Source organism: Agelaius phoeniceus, chromosome 10 (assembly GCF_051311805.1).
Source record: "Agelaius phoeniceus isolate bAgePho1 chromosome 10, bAgePho1.hap1, whole genome shotgun sequence".
Taxonomy (NCBI): Eukaryota; Metazoa; Chordata; class Aves; order Passeriformes; family Icteridae; genus Agelaius; species Agelaius phoeniceus.
The window spans coordinates 18790205-18805778 of NC_135274.1; the positions used below are offsets into that span (position 1 = coordinate 18790205).

Here is a 15574-nt window from a genome sequence, read left to right on the forward strand (position 1 = left end):
CCGGAGAAGAAAAACACATTGTGACTTCAAACAGACCCAGCGCACTTACAGGATCTGGAGAGAAACCATTTTCTCCTCGGCAGCACAAAGCCCTCACTGAGCTGCTGCCGAGCGCGGCTTTTCTCCTCCACCCCCGTGGGGCCTTGTAAAGAAACCCAACTCCCCGCCATCCCCTGGGGAATGGGGAGCGCCATCCAGCCCCAAAGCCCCCTGCCCTTCCAGCCCTTTGCACCTTGGAGGGGACGGTAAAGTGGCCGGGTCTGGGGACTGCTCGCTGCTGTTGTCTGCAGGACGTGCGTACAGATTTATGGCCATGCCAGATTTATGATCAGCACTAAAATATCCAAACAAACGTGCATATGAGATTTACAGTAACCTCTGGAACGCGCCAGTCCCCGTCAGGAAGCAGCGGTGAGCGTGGACAGAAATGCCAAACGTAGCAGAAGAGCGGGAGCAGGAGCTCGCTGACCCTGATGTGAGCAGCGGCTTCTCTAAGCTGCAGAGGCAGAAGCCTCTCCAGGCCAGCTGCAACTTTCCCTCCAGCTCGAACAAGAGCAAAGGGAAAAAAAAATAATTAAAAAAAAAAAAAAAAAAAGAAAAAAAAAAAAAAAAGGAAAAGAGAAAATCCCACGGGGAATCGGGACCAGCCCAAAAACTGCTGGGCAGCTGCCAGCCAGCCCTGAAGTGGTCCCACTGGGCTGGCACCCAGCTGGGCCCTGACCTCTCAGACGGTGTGTTCAGCCCTGACCCCTCCACACATTCGGGAAGCTGAAAAAACCCAGTGACTCCTCAGCAGGCCCTGTTTATTTTCTCTCCATCCGACTCTTTGCACTGCTCCATCCCCAGACGGCAGCGGGGGAGAGGCAGGAGGGACTGTCCCCAGGTGATACACACCGGGGCTGCCAGCCCCCACGCCATCTATCCTTCCCAAATTCCTAAACCGCTGATGGGAAGCAGGTTGCGAGAGGCTAGCTGCAAGCGTGGGGCCCCGCCGGGCTCCCTGCCCACAACTTCATCCCCCGGCACCTCTCCGGAAGGCAGGGATGCCCGGGCGGGTGCTCCCCATCCCGCGAGGGCTGAGTGCCGGTGGTTTCTCCCTTCCCCTCCTGCCGCGGGGTTCCCGCTTAGCCGGGAGCTCACGGACCCGACAGGCCCTCAGCTCTGATTCCTACAGCCTACAAAGAACGAGGAGTTTTAAATTTTTTTTTTTCCTTTTAAAGAAAAAACAAAAAAATCGCACGGAGGGAGGATGAAAAGGAACGCGGACAACAAGCAACCCCCAAACTTTCTACAAAGCCCAAAGCTAGAGGAAAGACGTCCCCCAGCCACCGCAGCGGGGGAGGGCTCCTGCCCACGGCCACCCCCGGCGCCGCGGCCCGAACCTCGCAACGCGGGGCGACGGCAGCGGGAGCCCGAAGCACGACACAGCCTCCGAGCAGCCCCCGCCGCCCCCTGCCCGGGCAGGGCACCCACAGCTCCGCTCCGACCGGGGGATCTCCCTTCCCTTCTGTCCCTCCCTCGCCAGCCCCCTCCCGCCGCTCCGGCAGCGGGTTCGGTTACCGGACACCGGAACGCCGCCGCCCCGGCACTCCGGCTGGAGCCTCGCACACTTTGTGCCGAGACAAAAACCCGTCCGGGCCCTCTTCTCCTCCTTCTCTCCAGTGCGACCCGCCTTGCCCGCTCGGGAAGCCCCGGTACCCAGCGGGGCCAAAAGCCTCTTTCCTCGTCAAAGCTGCGGGCGCAGCGGCGCTGCCCCGCGGACCGGGGTTCACTTTCCAAGGGGAGAGAATTATTCCCCGTTCTATTCCCAACTCCACTGGAGCTCGAGGGTGGGCGAGCCGCGGAGCGCAGACCAGTCGGGGATAGATGCGGCACGCGTGGCCACTCGCCCCGGAGGTCCCACGCTGGAGCCTCGGGGGTTAAGGCAGCGGGCGCGGCGAGCCCTGCCGGGGAAGGGATGGAGCCGGACACGGCACAGGGACACTCCTTCCGCGGCCCCACCAGTTCTGGCACGCCAAGAGCTTCCACTGAAAGAAATATTAATTTTCCAGCCCTCTCGGTCGTGGCGAAAAGCCTCGAAACGTGAACCGAGTATCCAAAGAGGCGCCGCTCCCTGCCAGCAGCCGCCGGCCGCGGATGCCGCGGCTCTGCCGCGCCGGGCTCGGTTCCACGGGGCGTTGACTCTGAAACCTACTGAGGGCGGCTAAGCGCTGCGAACGGGGCTGCGGCGGCGAGCGCTCCGCGGGTACAACCGGGCATCCGCGGCGCGACGCCGAGTCGCGCTGAGCCACGACGGGCCTGGGACATCCCGGAGGATGCGTGCACCCGTGCTCGGGCCCCGGTGCGGCGGACGGGCACACCCGCCCGGTACTCACCCTCCAGAGCGCGGCGGCCACCGGGGAGCAGCAAGAGCAGCAGAAGGGGGAGCAGCGGCGGCGGCGGCGGGGGGGCCCCCGGGCGGGCCGCGGCCATAGCGGGGGCGGTGCGGGCGGCCCCGCCGGGCAGTCCCGAGCTCGGCGCCACGCGCGGCTCCTCTCGCCGCCGCGCCACGCTCGCGCTCTGGCGCCGCCGCCGCCGCCGCCGCTGCTGAGCCGAGCGGGGCGGGGCCCGCCCGCCAATCACCCCGCCCCTGGCAACCCGGCGCCCCTGGCGACGGCGAGCGCGGCGCCGATTGGGCCGTGCTGAAGCGGGGGGCGGAGCCTCAGCGGAAAGATGAATCGGAGGGGGCGGGCACTGTCCGGCGCGCCCCCCATGGCCCCGCCCCCTGGCGCGGGAGGCGCAGGGCGGGGAGCGCGCCCCACCCAGCGGCCGCCCGCGGAACTGGGCTCTTAAAGGGGCCGCGCTCCCGGCCTGCCCCGCACAGCCTCGGCCCGCGCTGCCCCGTCCCCCGCCCCTCCGGGTGCGGATGAGCGCGTGAGCCTGGTGGAGTGTGTGATGAGGGGACCATGAGCCGTTCTGTGCCACACTACTGGCAGCCTGGTTTACCTGTGCCACCCATTGCCATCCCATTCTCTACTGTCCCATCCTGTCTCTCATGCATCCCACCCTCCGCCAACCCATCTCACCCCATTCTCCCTCAGCTCATCCCATACATCCCATCCTACTTCTCTCATCTCATCATCTCATCTCATCTCATCTCATCTCATCTCATCTCATCTCATTGTACCATACGCCTCCCCATCCCATCCCACCACAGAGAAAGGGATGAATGCTGTGATCCTGGCTAAGCTGAAACCATGCAGAGAGCACCCTGAAGTGACCTCTTCCAGGACCCCTACCCACAAGGTGCCTTGCCCATCACATTCCTGGTGGGAGAAGGTGCTGGTTACCACGCATGCAGCCACAGCTTACAAGTCTGTGGGTGCCTCAGTCTTCTTTCCCCTCTGTCCTGACTCTGCTATGGGAGGGTTTTGGGGCCTGGTCTGGGACAAACTCTGCTCCCTCAGGATGGTGTATCCACACACACTGGTGGCTGGAGCTGGCACTTTCACATCCTTCAGGACAGACACATATCTGCCATGATGGATGTGGGACATGGACTGCCACCTGTCCTGGCCCTCTGTGCTGCATCTGCCCCTCAGATACCAAGGGAGGCTTCACTTGGGCTTAGCAAAATCCTGCAAGTCCCTGATGCTGGGGACTGCTGATGCCCCTGGTCCCTGGGAGTGGCTGGAACTCCAGCAGGTCCAGGGGCAGTGGGGTGCATGGCTGGTTGCTTCACCCTGGGCAGCCTCGTCCCCCCAGCAGAGCCATCTGGGCTGTCCCTGCAGACACCTGCCATCTGCAAGTGGCACCTCCCCACAGTGCTCTTGCCCCAGAAACCTGTCCCAGAAACTCCCTTGCCGTGCAGCCCCAGCCCTGGCCCCATGCTGCTGCAGCGGGGAGGCTGCAAGACCACACTCCTGGCCATGCTCCCTGTGGCTGCTGGCAGGAGCAGGAATCTGGGAGGTTATCAGGACTGGCTATGGTTGACCTCTCCTCTGTGAGGACAGACACAGAGCACTTCCATATTCCCTCTGCCTTCTGCTGCACACTCCCATCAGGGCTGTGGACGGGCATTTTCCTTCCATGTCCTGGAAGGATTTGGCTTCCCAAGTCCTGGCCAGAGAGGCTGGCACAGACCTGAGCTTTGCCTGGGCAGCTGAAAATTTGGAGATGACTGACTCCTACTGCAGGAATGCTGGCATCCTCTGGGAGCTGCAGGGAGTCTCACCAGAATGCTGTGCCCTGAGGATTGCCACGGTGCCCCAGCACCACTGGGCATGGTTCCTGAAGGAAAAGTCATGCCAAGAGAGTTGGGGTGTTGATTTAAGACAGGACATACGACTGTGATAAATCTCTGTGAGGGAAAGGAGATGCAGCAAGTGGGGCTTTGCTCTCTCCAGGTAAAGGGAAGTGACTGGGGAGCAAAGCACCAGTAAGGGGATTGCACTCGTGGAAAAGGCCAAAGTTTGAGCAAAGCAGAAATTGTTGGTTTGGACATGCTGTCACTCAAGGGGATAAGCAGCAGAGAAGCGAGTGATGAAGCTGGCATCGTTAACACATGCATGGGGGTATAATCTAGCATCAGTGGGGAAGGAGAGGGCCAGAGGCTGATGGAGATTCTGAGAATCTTAACCAAAGGCCAGGCTCAGGGTGGGAAGATTTGCTGTCTCCCTGTGAAGTCACTCTCGGGAAATCCCCTCCCTGCCGGCTTAGTGAGATGCAGAAACCTCGTTTATTCTGCAATTCCAGAGGTCTGAGTTACCCAAGCACAAAATTTCTGAACGGAGCACATGGGGAAATTGCTTATTCACACTTGAATAACTCAAAAATGGCTGAACCAATTTTACTTAAACTTTCTCCAAGAATTCCCCTTGGAGCCAAGCCATGCCTGGCAAATTTCAGCCCGAAAGGAATTTATTTCAGAATAGGATGAGAAATTGGAGCAGGCAGCAGGGGTGCGCGGGCTGGGGGAGGATGCTCCATACAATCGCGTCGCTCCCCACGTGCTGTAATTAATGAGCCCCCGCTCGCTCCCTCCGGGCTGGTGCTGCCAGCCGGCCTCTCCCCGGGGCCTCCGGCTCCCCGGTGCCTGCGGGGCTCAGGATTTCAGGGCAGCTCGCCGGCCAGGGAGCCCTGGTGGCCGCCTGTGTGCTGCAGCTGGTGGGCAGCCTGGGGAGCAGCGCTGGCAGGGCTCCGGAGCCTGCACAATACCAAATAACTGTGGTAACTGCGTGGTATTTGCTGGCAGGGGCTGGGTGTTCGGTGCCAGCCTGCCTGCTTGGGCACGGACTCGGTGCTGAGGATGGCGCTGCTGTGGCCCCCGAGGGACGGGGTGATGGCGTGGCTGGGGATAGGCATTTCTGTGTGAACACGGACAGATCCCAGCCACACAATGTCCCTGCACATACACTGAGCCCTGAACCTCTCCCTGGCACCTTGGGCTGACGGCTGGAGCTGAAGAGGGCTGCAACGAGCACAGTGTTGGCAAGACGTGGACAGGGATGGGCCGAGAGATGAAACGTGAGGCTGTGGGATAGGCACGGGAGTTTGTGTGCAGCACTGACCTGAGTTAGCGATGCTCTGCCTTAGAGTAGCCTCCAGCCTGCACGGCAGAGCTGCGGTGCCCATGGTGTCCCTGGGAGGCATTCCTGTGCAGACAGGGAGTGGCAGACATGAAAGGAAAACCGCGAAAAGCAGCAACGGCCCTGGAAGGTTCAGAGGACAAACCTCCCAGCCCAGCCCGCTCTCCGTAAGAAATTCCTCACTCAGAGACTCCATCCTGCTGGAGCAAGCCTGACTCTCAGTGTCCATTTCCAAACAGAGCCCTGCTGTGCCCCGGTGCCGGGTCCCTGTCACACGGGCACACGCACGGCGTGTGTCAGACACGGCCCCGCACACGGAGCACCCCCGCACCCTGCCCCTGCGCCAGCCACCGCCCCTCACCTCCTCTGCGTGCGGCACCCTCAGCTGCAGTTCCACAAGGAAAGGTGATTAGGGAACAATTATTCGTATTTTCTCAGAAGATCTAAGGGGCATCAAATGAAATTACCCAGCAAGAGTCTAAAAACAAACAGAAGGGAGTATATTCCTCACGAAGCAGCCAGTCCCAGGAGCTCATTGCCACAAGGTAAGTATGGGGACGTGTGTTTGAAGGGTGGAACTGGATGAATGCAAGAAAAAGCCCTGCAAGAGGCCTCCGTTGTGTGCTCACCTGGAGCACAGCTGTGCTGGGGATGGGGGAAGCTGGGTGGGGATTTCCCCACGTTTCTGGGCCGGATACCATATTGTAGTAGGAGCCATCACGGCATCAAGTGACATCTGCAAGTCCTTTGTCCAAAGAGCTGCACTGGAGGGGCGACATCTGAGCAGGCACCTGGGTCAGCCATGCGGCTGCTGGGGGGTCCCTTGTGCCACCCCCAGTGCAAGAGGAGCCCCGTGGGTCCCCGTTCTCAGGGCAGGGAGCACTGCCGGGTGCCAGCTCGCCCAGCCGCTGTGTTCCCCGCCAGACCAGCGCTGGCTCCAGCCTGTCTCCTTCCCAGGCTTCCTGGGTGCTTGCCCCTCCGGGAGCTCCTCCCTGTGCTGCCAGGAGTTTGGCGCTGCCGGCGGGTCGGGGCAGCCGCAGCACCCGTGCCAGCTCGGTTGGGCCCAGCAAGGAAGCCACCTTCTGCTGCTCGTGGTCCCTACTTAAAAACCTTCTCCCATCCCACCCACATCCACCACCCCTCACCTCTGGCAGCTTCAGGATGCAGTTAAACACTTCAGCACTTAAAATTTCAGGTGCTAATTGCTTAGTAATGAAAACTTTAATCACAGGGCAATTAAAACCTTAAGTAGCTGTGGGAGATCCATTCCACGTCAACAAAAAAAAGAGTGCCGTCACTACCCCGGCACCGCCCTGGCACGGCGAGGCTCACAGGGCCTGGAGAGCCCATCCTGCAGCCCCCTCTGCCCCCTGCTCCGGGAATCTGGGGAGCCCCCCCTTCCCACGCCGAGCAGGAGGTGGCCGAGGAATGATCAGCTACTGCTGTAAAACTTAAAACCCAGCTAATTTTGGATTAAGTGCCATATGAAAGGGTTTTGTTATTTTAAATCTCCTACTTTCCAAATTCCCAGGATTAAAATTCTCTGCATTTATTTTAACCACATAACATTTGCAGACAAATCACTTCTCCCAGTGCAAAGTTTGAAGCAGGCTTAGCAGATCTAAAGCCCAGCCACAAGCTCCAGGGTGGAATCGCTGGAAGCGGCTGCCAGCGGCCGCCAGCCCCTTTCGCTGGCGCGCTTGCAGCAGAGCTCAGCCACGATGTCTGCAGGGAGAAAGGGCCTGCTTGGTGCTGGAGCCCGGGGAGGCAGCATGAGAAGGAAGGGTGGCTGTCATCCTGGCTTCTGGGCTCATTCCGGCAGTGGGGATGTGCCCTTGGGAAAATCTGATGAGGCTTGTGTGTTTGCAGAGCAAGCCCTGTCCATATGCTGCAGGGTGCATGTTGCAACCGTGCTGATGCTGTCCAGGTGACACTGTCCAGTTCTGCACCAGTCCTTTGTCCTCAGGTGCTGACAAATGCCACACAAAAAATAAATAAAAATCAGGATTTTTCCCTTTTCCCTCACTGCTCTGCAGTCCATTGGGGCTGAAAGGGAAAGGAAGGCATCCAGCCTCGCGTGATTCCGGCTCTGTGGGAGGCAAAGGTTCCAGAGCTGGGGGACGAGGTTTGTCCCCCAGCTGCTGGGAGGTGTGGGAAACATGGGTGCCTGTGGGCAGCAAACTGCCCCCTGCTCTTTATCAAAAGCAGCATCAGTGTCTGGCAAATGTCACTCTCCTGCGTGCTTCCCAGCTGGGAGGTCCATTTCCTCCTCCCATCGCCCCCTTCCCCTCGCTGCCTCCCAGCCCTGCGGCAGGACGGGGGCGCGCTGGTGAGTGGGTGGCCATGGGACTGAGGGGACAAAGGCAGGGTCATCAGCTGCTGATGCATCACCCTCACCCAGCCCACTGCTCTCTCAGGCACTTTTGCTCACCAGGCAATTAGCAGCCTGGCCCCTTTAGGAGGGACATTTTAGGGGGCTGCAGCTGAAATGCCAGTGCAGAGGCCCTTTGCATGGTCAGCCCTGAGCTGGCGTCAGCTGGGTGCCTGCCTTAGTCACAGGAAGCAGATAATCTCCAAACCCAGAGATTTAGGGGCTGAAACCTGCTTTGTGCCACAGCTTGGAGAAGCATTCCCAGGTGGGGGGTAGTAACCCTAAACAGGTTGACAAGATATTTGGGGTTCATACTCATAACAAGAGATGCTGGCAGACTTCCTGGCTGCAAAAATCCAAGAGGCCTCTCCTGACCCTGCATGCTCTGCAAAGATGGTTGCTCCTCAGGACTGAACAGGAACCAGCACTGTGTCCTGCTGGGGCTGCCTGGGAACAGCCAGAGGTGATGGTGGCAGTGGGCACAATGGGACCAAAGCAGGGCCAAGCACAGAGCCTGAGCCCCAGCAGCCTCCACCTACCCACCCCCACCAGGCACTGTCGGCCAGGGGCAGCCCTCAGAGCAGGTCTGCCTTTTCCTGGAGTGTAATGTGAGGCTTCGGCCTTCCCTGACCTTGGGGCAGTAGCCTGGTCCTGCTTCCCATCCCACCTGGAGCATCCCTTGCCCAAAGCCTGCTCCGGATGCTGTGCCTCTCATTGCCATGGCAACCCCCATTCTTGCCGGGTTGCCATGGCTCCCCGGCCCCCAGCCGCAGCCGCATCCTCGGCATCAAGAGGACCCAGTGATTTGGGTCCTTGGGGGCTGTCACTGTGGGAGATGCCACACAGGACCTGGGAGGGAGGAGGGCTGAGGGATTGCTGCCATTTCCTCATCACACTGAGGTTCGGGCTCTGGGACCACCTGGGACTTTGGGAGGCTGGTGGGGACACGGTCCCCAAGGGGAATCACTGATGGCATGGGGATGGGTTGGCACTACTTTGCAGACCAGCCTGGTACTTTCCAAACCTGCCTCCTTCCAGCCTGGAGTTGCTCTGCTTGGTGCAGCTGCCACAGCCCCCAGGGTTGTGTTGGTGGGCAGGCATGCAGGTGCTGGAGCCCTTTGGTGTGGCTGCGTGCTAGCAACATCAACGGTGCCAAGCACACATGACCACGCTCTTGTCCACTGCCCACTGTCCCCTCAAAACATGGTGCCACCAATTGCAGACACCCCACCAGGCCCTTGGGAGAAACCTCAGTCCGGGGTTGCTGTCGTGCGCTTGCTGTGCCCGGGTTACGGCTGAGCTCGGCAGCAGCACGAGCCCGGCAGGCTCCAGGCCTGGCGTGCTAAATAAACACAGCCACCGTGAGAAAAAGGCAGCCAGGAAAAAATAGTCAAATAAAATAATAAGTCAAAGGAATAAACAAAGTGGGGACGTGCCCAGGCATGGCACAAGCCTCCGATGTAGCACTTCCAAGCCGGGCTGTGCCCCAGCCCCGGTGCCTGCAGGTGGTGGAGCCCGGCCTGCTGGCAGCGCCCTGGCCGGCCGCACCCCCAGCCCATTTTCCCCCTGGCTGCAGGAATCCCCTCTCCCCGTCACACCACATTCCTGGGGTGCCCGAGGATGAAGGTGCAAACACCCTGGGAGAGGTGCCAGGCAATTCCTGGCCTGCCTGGGATTTGCATCCTCTGCCCTGGCTCTTGGCTTGGGAGGGATAAGCCCAGGCTTAGCTGTTGCTTCCCCTGGGGCTGGCTGCCAGTTCCTAACCAGTTTTGCCGTAGCCCTTTCCCACACTAACTGGGGTCAAGGGAGCTGTGTGGCCTCCATCCCACCTCTTCCCTCCAGCGCTCAGGAGCTTTCATGGTTTAAACAATTTGCTGCAAAGCAGACGGTGTGAGGGTGGGAAGGGGGCAGTCCTGAGGGCAGGGGTCTGAAGCTGGGCAGCGCTGTGAGGAGTCCACAGGCGATGTCTGCAGGCTGCAGAGCTGGGGTACAGACCCACTCTGGCCCCCTTGGAGCCTGGATGAAGTTTGGGTGGTGGCAGAGAGGGGACCAGCTGAGAACCTGCAAACTCAGTGCTTCCCTGGGAAATCCCACAAGAAAGGGCCCTGCTGGTAACAAGGGAGAGAGCAGCTCGGACTCGGGGTGTAACGCACTGTCCCCATCACCACAAACCTCCTTTAAAACTCTCTGCAGGGCCCTGACACTTCACCTCCCTCTCTCTCCAGCTGGCAGCCAGCGGTGCTCAGCCAGGGAACAAAGGAGCATGGTTTAAAGTAGCCAGTTATTTTAAGAGCCTGCACTGGCAGTGACAAGCGGAAAATAGAAAGAAAACCAGAATAAGCAATGAAAGAGCATTCCCTGATACATACTTTCTCAGCAGTGCTTCCATGCTTTTGGTGTAAAATTTATTCTGGGCAAAAAAATTGGAATAAAGGAAAATTGCCTCAAAGCCCATCTGCAAAACAGCACCTGGGTGTCCCAGTGGGGCAGGAAGCCAGCGACGTGGCACTGTGAACAGCCAGGCACTCAGCTGATGGGATTTTGCACATAAACTTCACATCTTTGGGTTTCCCTTGGCTTTCCAGCCTGAAAGATTGAGTACAAAACAAATTGCTGGCATGCCATGCTTCGCTCCACCAGCCAGGCAGATGGACCTGCTGGGGCCCCAGCACAGCCTGGCTCTTCCTGGGAGCCAGCAGTGGCAGAGCTGCAGCTTTGGCATGACCCGGACATCCTTTGTGTCCTCTGGCACAGTTCTGCTGAGGTTTCCAAGTGAGCCTTGTTTGATCTTTGCCTCCACACGTCTAGAGGAGCAGCCTGACTTCTCCCTGTGTTGGGATGCTTTCCCATGCTGCTCAGCAGTGAGGCTTCAAGGCTCCAAGGATTCAGCTGGTTGGAAAGAGATCAGTGACATAAGATTCATCACCTAAGAGTGCAAAATTCCTGAAAAGAGCCTGTCACAGCACAGCCCTCTCTGCAGCACACTGACCAGGGTGCTGTCCTGGCCTTCCTGGCTTCCCTGACATAGGAAATAGCGCTCAAAGCCTGTGGGCTTTTCCTAAAAGCATTAATGTGCACCATTATACTGGGAAAAACCCAGTGAGGAGGTGTAGAGGAATGTGAGCTGTGTTGCCCCAGCAGCCCGTGGGTGACAGGGCCTGTTCAGCAGGCTGTGGCTGGGTGACCCTGCTGTGCCCCTACCCACCATCTCCATGTGAGCCTGGTGGGATGGGGAGGAGAAGGGTGGTGAGGGAGGATCTGCCCACCCCACACCTGCCTGGAGGAGAAGTCAGGGAAGGCTGACAGGCAGAAAGGTGCACAAGGAACTGTGCTGAGTCCCAAAATACCCCCAGGCTGAGAGGTGGTGCTTCTGGCACAGGAAGGGATCTCCTGTCCTTTGGCAGCAGGAGGCCAGGTGTGGTCCCCAAATCAGCTGCACCACCTCAGAGAGCAGCAGTTCCTGACCCAGCCAGGTACTGCTTTGTGTCCTGCAATGGGAACCCATGATGCTGTGACACATCTCTGTAATCCACAGGGCAGTATGGTTTTTTCCTTCTAACTGCTTAATAACTGCCAGAACACCATGGAAAACTACCCCAGTGAAGCTGCTGGGATGCCAGGTGGAACATCCCTGCTTACTCTTTGCTGGAGTCCCAGACTGCTCCCACATCATGCCCAGCACCATTTCCACTTGCAGCAGGTATGGCAGCACGTGGGGTGGACTAATGGGGAATGGGGCCAGGGAGAGGACACTGACTACAACCCTCCTCCATGGCATCCACATAGACCTCCAGATTATGCCCTAAAGGATGGTCATACTGGAGGGGTGCTGAATGTGGGCGCCAGGACAAGCAGTGCCAGGGACCCCTGTGGTGCCAGGACCCCTCAGCCAGGGGCTGGGCACAGGTGCAGCCATGGGTGCTCCACATCTCCTCAGGTTCCTGACCTCCAGGAGAGCATTTTGGGGGGAGGTCAAGCAATTTCTTCATTCTCTCCCCCCACCCTTTCCAAGATGAAGAATTTAATTTTAGTTTTTACAGCTCCTCCTAGGTGGATAAATCCCTTCCTGGCGAGTCCAAGCCCTGGAAAATCTTGTGAATCTAACGCTGGCCCTTCTGGCAGTCACTGCAGCAATTCCTGTTTCTCTCCAGCCGCACTCTGTAAAGTTTTATAGTTTCCTGGTTGTAGCTGCAAGGCCCCAGCCGTGCCGAGGAGGGTGGCGGGGGGAGAGCCCAGCACTCAGGAACTCAGGGAGGCAAAGCAGGGAACCATGGCCTGGTGGGATGTGCCAGGGAGCTGCCAGCTCCCTTTGTGGGCTCATCCAGGCAGGAATGTTCCGGGCAGAGGGTGGTGCAGTCCTGTGTGTGGGGATGAGGTCCATCACAGATCTCATCCCATCCCAGCGTGGATCTGGGTGCTGTGTGCTGTGGGTGTGGTGGGAAGATGCCACTGTCACCCAGCATGGGGAACGTGCCTGGGGAGTGGGCAGAGCTGCTGGCATCGGAGCCCTGCTGGGTGCAAGCAGGGCCCCACCATGAAACCTGGTGCTCCTCCCTAATGAAAATCAGCTTTATATCTGCTTTGTATCAGCACAGCACTGCTCCAGCCCTGGGGGGATGAAGAACCTGGAGAGCAAGCAGTGCCATGGTACAGTCCATCACCTTGTTCATCCCCATTGGCCACATGCATGTCCTCAGAGGGTAATGTGGCACCTTCACAAGCACGAAACCAAGTCACAGAGGTGCTGCACAGAAGCTGGGGCCAGCTTCATCCTAGTGCAGGACATGGCACTTCGCTGACCAAGTGACCATAGAGGCCTCTCTGCTTGCTCCCTGTACCACCAGCTTTGCAGTGACAGCAGTGCTCCCCAGGTGACCCACTCCCCATGGTGATCCACTCCCCTGGGAGCCTTGGGCACCCATGTATTGAATGGATAAATCCTTGTATTGCCAAACATCTTGATTTTCTTTCTGATCCTTACCTGTATTTTGCAACTTCTGATGGAAACTTTGACCCCCAGAAATATCAACAATGAGAGGATGGGTCTGGTGGCTGTGGGAGTCAGAAACAAGTCCCTGCTAAATTTCCCATCAGGGCTAAAAGTCCTGGCTGATGTTTGGATTTATTACGGAAGCTGTGAGAGAGTGAGCGCCAACATTGTAATGCCCTCAGCTCTGTTAATACTTATGCTCTGCTCTGAATGCCACTCACCATGCTCAGCTCCCTCTGCTCTGTTGCCAAAAGGATACATTAAAAACAGCCCAGAGAGAGGCAGGGAGTGTGACAGGCAGGAAGGTGATTTCTGGGAAAAAATAAAGAGAGGAAAAAGAGGAATGAAAGGGATGTGACAGTGGTACACAGCCTCTGCACCAGCCCAGTGCTCTGCCACTGGGTCTCATGGGACTGCAAGGCATCACAGGAGCCAGGAGACTGTGGCTGGGATGAGGATGGGTGGGTGGGACACAGCCTTTCCACTGCTGAGGCTGCAGTGGGTCTTTCCCACATATTCCCCAAGCACCCAGCAGCCAGGGAAAAGAGAATGCCTGCAGATGCAGGGCACCTATGGGTGCTGGGATGGGCTATAGCACAAGTGGGACCTAGGGGACGGGGATGCTCTTGAGTGAGTGCCACATGAACCAATCCCTCCCTGTCTTCCTCCTCGTCCCAGCAGCCAGGCTGGGATGTCCCCATCCCCTCTGGCAGTGCTGTATTGCTGTATTGCTGCAGGGACATCACGGGTCACCGAGCAGCAGAGAGACCTGTCTAACCCTTCACACCCTTCCCAGAAACAAGGGGCCAGGGGGGGCGGTGAGGGGGGCTGTAAACTCTGCATTACCACTAATTAAGCACTTGGCTGTCACCGAGGCTTCCCAACACGCCTCTTTCCCTGACACTTTTACTGTTTGGGGAAATGGTGTCCCAGGCCTTTGATGAACTCGCTATGAAGTTGAAAGGAGCTTGTGGCGCGGTGCCAGGGCCCATCACAATTGTCTCTCGGGCTGGGGATGGGAAATGACCCATTTATAAAACGTGGGGTGATAAATCAGACCTGGGAAATGGGAGCCACCGATTGTGGATAAAAGGCAGGATGGGCAGGACTGGCCGTGGGCTGCCCCTGCCTGTCCCCAGCCCCGGTGCAGGTACAGCCAGGCTGGGGCCAGCCCAAGGGCTGACAAACCTTGTCCTGCTGGTGATGCCAACCTGACACGTTGTCCCTGCTGTGGTGGGAGCACGAGCTAGTGGAAAAGGGAGCTGGCACTGGGCAGGACACTGTGCAGAAGAGGACTCCTGGGGTTTATTTATAATATGGTATTTTTGGGGTGAAGGAAATTCAAAAGCTGGAAATCCACGGCAGGGACAACGAGGAAAGCACCCACCTCTCAGGCTGGAGCAGATGCAGTCTGTGTCCCACCATGAAGCCAGCTCATGGCTGGGGCTGAGGCATGGCCCCACATGCTTTGCTTGGGGAATATGCAGTCAAGAGAGCTATGGAGTCCCCATGTCCATTGCTTCAAGTGCCACCAGGACACAGGGCCTGGCGGGGGTGCAGGTGACAGTGACAGTGTGGCCATGCATCCCTGCTGTCCCTGTGTGGGGACCCCACACACCCTGCCAGCATAGACCCTCCTGTTACAAGGGGCCAAGTCCTTGGGTCAGGGTGGGCCATGAGGGCCAATTCCTGGGATGCAAAGGCCCTATAAATCTGCTTTATGCAACATGGTCCAGGGCTCTGGGGGTGGCCCAAGTGCTCCATGTCCTGGGCAAGTGAAGCTGTGACCGCGCTGATGACTGAGCTCAGGAACTGTCACCCACAGCTACATCATCATACAATTTTTTTAGTTCTCCCTGTCCCCTGTGTCTGCCCCACCTCCATTCTGCCATGGCTCAGCTCCGAGCTGGAATAGCAGCCAGGGAACTGCACCACAGGATCATTCCAGGTTAGCTCAGAGAAGCTTCATGGAAGGCAGCTGGTTTTCCATGACTCTGGTGCCTCACCCCAGAGAGTGGGGCTGTGGGTGGGCAGCAGGAGCCATCCCTTTCCCTGTCCCCATCCCTTTCCCTGTCCCCATGCCCCAGGCTGGGGTGAGCCTGGGGGATTCTCCCCTCCTCAGGGCAGGCTCCAGCAGTCCATATGGGGCAGGGGGACACCAGCTCTCTTCTTGCATCAGCAGGTTGCAATGGGCTCTGTCAGCAAGTCCACAGGGTGAGAGCCTGCTGGAAGGCTAATTAATGACTGCCAATTAGCACTGGTCAGGCCTGGCTGGTGGCTGGGAGCCGGATGCAGCAGGTGATGGGATTTTCTGTGCAGTTGAAGGGAGAGTCTCTGGGTTTCACACATACAATTCAGTTGCCTGTTTGCTGGCTGTGGTTGGTGAGAGGCTGCACACAGACCCAGCACAGGGCTTGGATGGCTGCTGAGAGGCTGTGGAGGGTGGTTTGGTCAGGGATGCAGAATCCCAGCTCCCAGGGGTGCAGAATCCCAGCTCCCAGGGATGCTGCTTCTCAGCCTTCCTTGGGCTTCGCCTCCCACTGCAGCACAGGCACTCACCAAGATCCCACCCCTTCCCCAGGGCAATGCAGGAGTAGCCCTTGGCATCGCCCTCCCTGTGGCATTGCACAGCCCTGCACAACTCTG

At 58.6% G+C, this 15574-nt stretch overlaps 1 protein-coding gene across 2 annotated transcripts in view; it reads right to left on the bottom strand.

The window, feature by feature from the left end:
• The window catches only part of EPHB3 (EPH receptor B3), a 29428-nt gene extending 26872 nt beyond the window's left edge, over positions 1–2556 (bottom strand). For both annotated transcript variants that reach the window (XM_077184083.1, XM_054638979.2), the window contains exon 1: positions 2376–2556. In XM_077184083.1, coding sequence (XP_077040198.1) covers positions 2376–2472 — 97 coding nt within the window. In that variant the 5' untranslated portion in view covers positions 2473–2556. The remainder of the gene's footprint in view (positions 1–2375) is intronic.
• Between the last annotated feature and the right edge of the window lie 13018 nt (positions 2557–15574).